The sequence below is a fragment of the Tribolium madens genome, unplaced genomic scaffold (assembly GCF_015345945.1).
Source record: "Tribolium madens isolate multiple individuals breed KSU strain unplaced genomic scaffold, Tmad_KSU_1.1 Scaffold_91;HRSCAF=231;Tcas5.2_LG7, whole genome shotgun sequence".
NCBI lineage: Eukaryota > Metazoa > Arthropoda > Insecta > Coleoptera > Tenebrionidae > Tribolium > Tribolium madens.
Window position 1 is genome coordinate 2,270,232 of NW_025401063.1, and position 6,595 is coordinate 2,276,826.

Here is a 6,595-nt window from a genome sequence, read left to right on the forward strand (position 1 = left end):
TATTATGTACATTTCAGCTGCCTTTTAATAATTAAAAACTATCAAACTTTTCCTGTTTATTGTAACTTAAAATTAAGGGCTTTTATCCTAACATATTTTTTGAACATCTATATTTTTGAGTATTTTTTTACAAGTTAGGAGTTCTCTTATTCCTTATATCACATTGAATATTGATTTTAAATTAATCGTTTTTTATGTTTTTTACCCTGTTTCGATCATTTTCAAACATTTTCTGAATCGTTATTGCATCTTACCTAATACAGTTTAAATCGGAAATAATTCTGAAAAAGACAACCGAACATGGAGTAATGTTTCGTTGATTCAAAAGAAAAAAACCGACCATATTTTGATAAAATCATATATTGTTTAAATTTGTGGATCATTATTTACAAAAAAGACTTTTTCAATTTAACAAATTAATGTTACGAATTTTCACAAACATTTATTTTTGTTTTAAGTATATTTTATCCAGTTAATTCAAGGATATTTGTTCAAAAACACAATTTTTAGTAATAGTCTTTATAGTCTCTATTCACTTTAATCTCTTTTATAAGTGTTTCAAAGTTATAAAAAGTAATAAAAAAATGAAATGATGTTGATAAGCATTTTCAAAATCTTTTAAGGTTTAATTTAAGGTTATTTGCTTAAAAAAAAACTACAAATTTTAAACTCTCTATTGACTTTATCAATCTCATTTTTAAATCTTTCAAAGTCAGTCAAAAAGTATAAAAAAAGGTTTAGATGGACATTTGCACACTTTAAGGTTTTTTTATCACAATCTGGGAGGGGTTTTACATACCAAAAATTAAAATTAAATTAAATTTCACTTCTAGTCTTCAAAACTATCTAGGTATTGAAAAATAACTATATCTTTTTATTTTCAATATTTTTAAAATATTTTTCAATGTTATTTGTTCAAAAACACAAATTTCAGCAATATTTGTTAAAGTCACCCTATTCACATCAAGCTCATTTAAAAATCTTACAAAGTCATTAAAAGTCATTAGAGAAATAAATAAAAAAAAAGGGTCAATGAGCATTTGCACAGATTATTGAGGCTTTTATCACAATTTCAAGGTGTCCCAAAACCACTTTAAAAGTTTAAAATAAATTTCGGTAAAGTCAAGTCTTTAAGACTGCAAATTTAAAATGTATATATTTTTATTTTCAATATTTTTTTAAAACAACTTGATTCTTTCTAGATGTTAAATGGGTTCTGAATACGCTTTTGTTGACTTTTTGCGGTTTTTGAATGTCAAATTTAAGGTCAATCAATAACATATCCGGGGAGTATCTATTTAAGTTTTTCTAAATAATCGATTGAATTACAAAGTTTAAGAAGTGTCAAAACCGGTAATAGATCGCTTGTAAAAAAAAATGAATTTTTTTAAATAAGAAAACCCACAGTCGCTGAAATATTTCGTAGGGTGCACCTTAAAATTCATGAATTTTTAATGTTTAATAACTGTCTTATTACAGAAAACATCGCTATAAAACTCTTATTTAAAATAACTCGAAGAATCCAATTATGTTAATACACATTTTTTGTTTCGGCTTTCCATGTAAAACGCATTTTTCCCCTTATTACCGCTGATATGTTTAAGAATACAATCATCGGCGTAACTTTTCTACCTAGAGCCGTAAACGTTCGAATTATGCCAGTAGCAGATGCGCTTGGGGCATATTCCGCTTTGTTGATTGCTCTTTAATTAATTTAAAGTTTATGTTCGGTGTTATCGTTAATTTCGGTTCTCCTTCGCGGCACATTTTGCATAACAACGCGAAATAATCATAACAATGGGAGTAATCGATTCCAGCAAGTAAAAATTGGGGGTCACATGTCAGGTTTACCACAGGGATCTGTTTTGGGTCCACTTCTTTTCATTATTTTTATTAATGATATAGGATGTAATTTTGATAGTGATTATCGTATATTTGCTGATGATCTTGAGATATTTAGAAAGGTTTCGGAATCTCGTGACATGTCTGTACTACAATCTGATTTAAATAAGTTACAAGACTGGTGTGCAAATAACAAAATGTTTTTAAATGTTGAAAAGTGTCAGTCTATTGTTTTCAGCAGGAAAATCTCTCCAACCCTAACGAATTATTTTATTAATAGTACAAAAATTACAGTAAAACAGTCTGTGAGAGATTTAGGTATATTACTTGATAGTAAATTAACTTTTATTCAACACCTTGAATTTATCATTTGTAGAGCTAATAAGGCACTTGGCTGCATAAAATGTTATTGTCGTGAGTTTAGAAATTTTAATTCCATCAAAATGCTATTTGTTTACGTCCAATCCTCGAATATGGTTCGATAATCTGGAATCCACATTACAAAATTCATGTTGGTAGGCTTGAAGCAATACAGTTAAAAAAATTTAAATATATAAAATGGTTGCTGCCTTATTATTTCTACACTTGAAATTAGAAGAAGATATCTGGCTTTATGTTTTGTTTATAAACTTTTAAATAATTTGATTAATGATACTTCAATACTAAATTAAATTAATTTTCACGTTCCACAGTATAATAGCAGATCAAACCAATTATTCAAAATTTCGTTTGCTCATAATAATTATCTATTTAATTCTCCGCTATATGATCTTTTAAGAATTTGTAACATGTACAGGGTGCTGCATTTTGGATGTCCGAATAGGGAATCTCCGAATCTAAGATGTTTAGCCAGAAACGAGTGATACATTCTGGGGCTCATTTTTTGAGAAAATAATATTGTTTTAATATTATTTGTTTTCGACTTACAGACAAAAGTTGACATTTTGGCGAAATGTAAAAAAAACATATCTTCGTTATTATAGAAGATACGGATTTGAAATAAAAACATTATACAGGCACTTTTTTACGAGGAATTTAATAATGTAGTTAACAATTTTTTTCAGTCATTAGTTTAGCCGTAATAAGATAAACTTGTATTTTTTTAAATAGAAATCATAGGCGGCTTTGGCAATTTTGAAAAGCTTATTTTTTTTTGATCTAAAAAATATATATTTGTAACAGAATATTTTTTTATAACTATATTTAAAAAGTGAAATACATAATTTGTTTGATAATAGTTGGCCATGGAAAAACTATTTCACTCCAAATGTGTAAATAATAATTAATAAGAGTTTTATGAACTGTAAAATAGATGAAAAAATAGATACAATTATAGAAATTTAAAAACTGATGCGAGCGCATCAGAAAAAAATATTACATATTTTTAAAAAATCCAAAAATAGGAAAAATAAATGTGTCAACAGTCAACACAATTAGAAAAACATTTTTTTGATGATCTAATGGAGGTAGGATAACGTTTCACATAGACGGAATTTGGGTATTTAAATAGCCATATCGTCATTTTTGTGTCATATAAAATATATTTTATTGAAGAATTAAAGCGGCTTTTTTTACAACACTCTATGTATCACTAGAAGTTGCAATTGTAATATTAGCTTGTTTAAAAACAAAGAAATGTTATTAGTCGCCAATAAGTTGATTTACAATTTATTTTGCATTTTTTCCATTACTTTGTACTTAGAAAACTCTTTCATTAGTGACACTGGTTGAATATAATATAGTTTAAATCCTTTTAGTTGAAGATGCAACATTTTTTTCATGGCCAACTGCGAACAAAAATCAAAGATAATTTTTTGCTGAAAATGTATTATCATAATTTGTTACAAATATATATTTTTAGATAAGAAAAAAACAAGCTTTTTAAAAATGACATAGCCATCTATGATTGCCATTTAAAAAACTACAAGTTTATTTTATTACGGCTAAACAAACAACTGATTTTTTTTTAACTACATTATTAAATTCTACGTAAAAAAATGCCTGTATAATGTCTTTATTTCAAATCTCTGTCTTCTATAATAACAAAGATATGAATTTTTTTAGATTTCGCTAAAATGTCAATTTTTGTCTATATAAGTCGAAAACAAAAGACGATTGCGGGATGCAGTTTTAACCAATATTATTTTCTCAAAAAATGAGCCCCAGAATGTTATACTCGTTTTTGGCTAAATCTCTTAGTTTCGGAAATTTCCTATTCTGACATCCAAAATGCAGCACCCTGTACTTTTTTAATTTTAAATCCTATAATAGCTTTAAGCGTTTTCTGAAAGTTTTTTTGAATTAGTCATTTAGTGTTGCTTGTTTTCTATTATAATTTTATTATTACTTAATGTAAAGGATATTACCGTTAAATAAAGTTATTATTATTAATTACCGTCTTTTTGGCTCCTTCGAGTCGCTGGCCGTTCCTCCACCAGGTGATGCTGGCCGGAGGCCTCGACCCGGAACTCTGACACAGCAAATCGTATCTCCTTCCGGCCGAAAGCGGCTGGTTGGCCCCCAGGATCTTGACATCGAGCGGGCCGACTGCAATAAAAGCACACCAAGTCTCAAAACTCGAGTCTTTGTACGAAAAGAATGAGAGATTTTCATCAGAGGGATTGTTTGTTGGGCGATATTTATTTTTCGAAGCGGATCTTGATAAATCTCCCGACTTCTAAATGAATTATGAGAAGTTTTCAAAAGAATCGAGGGATTAAAAGTTCGCCATTTTTTTTCTTCAAGGATAAAAAGGCATCAAGTCTTGTGTTTGTTTAAGTTTATTTAACTCGTGAAAAATTACATTATAAAGTGACACTTTGTCACGAGTAAACATAACAGCCATAAAAAGGGCACTGTGTACACAAATAAAGCGCCAGCCACCTCCTCCTAACTCGGTTAACTTTGTTTGTGCAACTGAAACTTATTTTCGCCATCCTGAACAAAATAAAGCTCGAAGAATTATTTTGAAATATTATTTGCAGGTGAATGGGTCAACAACGCCACGGGATACTACAATATAATATGTGGTGGAGCTGTCAATAGCACCCTACTTACAATTCATGTCTACGTGGAGGGTGGAGGCCAGAGGGGGCGTTTTCGGATTATTGGACGCCTGACAGGTGAGTTCGGAGTGGACGTCGCGACGTCCCAGACCTGTTATCCGCAATTCGCTGCGAACGTGCGTCGTTCCAGCTCGTGGTAAAGCCACACTGACGTTGCTCACCACCACGTCGTTACGGAACCATGTCACACTAGGGAGAGGCTTTGCTGCAAAACAAAAAGTCACTTTTAGTCAGAAAAATTAAGCGAAATTGATGTACTTATTTCTGGCACTTGCTATAAAAGGAACAAAAAATTTGCTCAATTTTTTTGGTGATTTTTGAAAGGCTGTAACTCATCGAAAAATGGTTGTATCTAGCATTTTGAAGCTTTAAGTTTCTAGTTTTGAGATCTTTTGGCAATTTTTTTTCACGCAATTCTAAGTAATAGTGCAAGAAAAAAAATTCTAAATTTTTATGGTTTTCTTTTTGGTCCACGGACGTGGAGATTTTTTTTTAGTTAAGTCAATTTATAGTCGGATAGCATGTTTGTTTAGCTTTAATATGCTTTCTTCATATTCTCTTTACGATAATTTGTCGCTGAGATATCTGACTATAAATGAAAAAGGATTATCTTGTCTTTGATCATCGATATCTCAGCAACCAAAGACTACACAGAGAATATAAGGATTGTGTCAAAAACTGGAATAAATGTCTTATCAGATGCTTTTATGTTTTTTTGGGAAATATTTTTTTTTCACCTTTAACATTGATTTAAAGAAAAGAGAAAAAAGTAACTTTTTACGTTGTTTTAGTAAATCTATCGCATATTTAATAATATTGATGGGGAAAGTAATGTTTTTAGGTGTTTTACAGCCTAAAGATCCCCCACGACCCTGATAATTTTTAAATCTATCCATCTAACTGATTTCTCGGACCGATTGATCAAAGATTTGCAAAAGAATTACAGGAACAATTGCACATATTGTTTCTGAACATTGCCTAATCTTCTTCAAAATGAAAAAAAAACCTTTTTTTCGGCTTGTTTACAATTTTGTTTTTTGATTATTTTGAAATTATTTGAGATTATTTGAAAATTTGTAAAAAAACATTTAATAATAATACATTTATTGTTCAACAGAATACAACACAAGTTGTATTCCAATAACAGAACACAAACAAACATAAATAAATGAATAAACAATTATGTGACAAAAGTAAAGCCTACATAAAAAAAACAAATATATAAAGTACAATACAAATAATGAAATATAATGTTCATACATATTCACAGTTTGCACTAATCTGATTGTAAGACCTACAATAAACGATACAGGAGATTTTATTAACATATTAGAATTTGCAGCATGTAAATGAAATGTAGGAGTGGTACGTGCAGAGAGCCTAGGCGTGAAAAAATTTAATCTGCTTAGAAGGGCAGTCTATTTGATTGTGTATAAGTTTGAAGAGAAATTTTAGTGCAAGGTATATTCTTCGTAGATCTAAGGATGGTAAATCAAACATTAGTAAAAGTATCTCATATGGAAACTCCTATAAGGATAATTGCCTTTAGTTTTAAAATAAAGAAATTTAAGAAACTTTTTCTGTTCGTTTTCAAGAAGTAATTTATGAGTTTCATAGAAAGGATTCCAGACGAGAGAACAGTATTCTAGTTTTGATCTTACTAATGCGAAAAATACAGTTTTCAAAGT

The 6,595-nt window shown here is 29.5% G+C and overlaps 1 protein-coding gene across 1 annotated transcript in view; it reads right to left on the reverse strand.

The window, feature by feature from the left end:
* The window catches only part of LOC123010717 (hemicentin-1), a 264,155-nt gene that overhangs the window by 32,183 nt on the left and 225,377 nt on the right, over positions 1-6,595 (reverse strand). Inside the window, exons 5-6 of the mRNA XM_044407799.1 lie at positions 4,900-5,112; positions 4,238-4,389 (exon numbers count right to left, since the gene is read on the reverse strand). Of these exons, the coding sequence (XP_044263734.1) occupies positions 4,238-4,389; positions 4,900-5,112 (365 nt within the window). The remainder of the gene's footprint in view (positions 1-4,237; positions 4,390-4,899; positions 5,113-6,595) is intronic.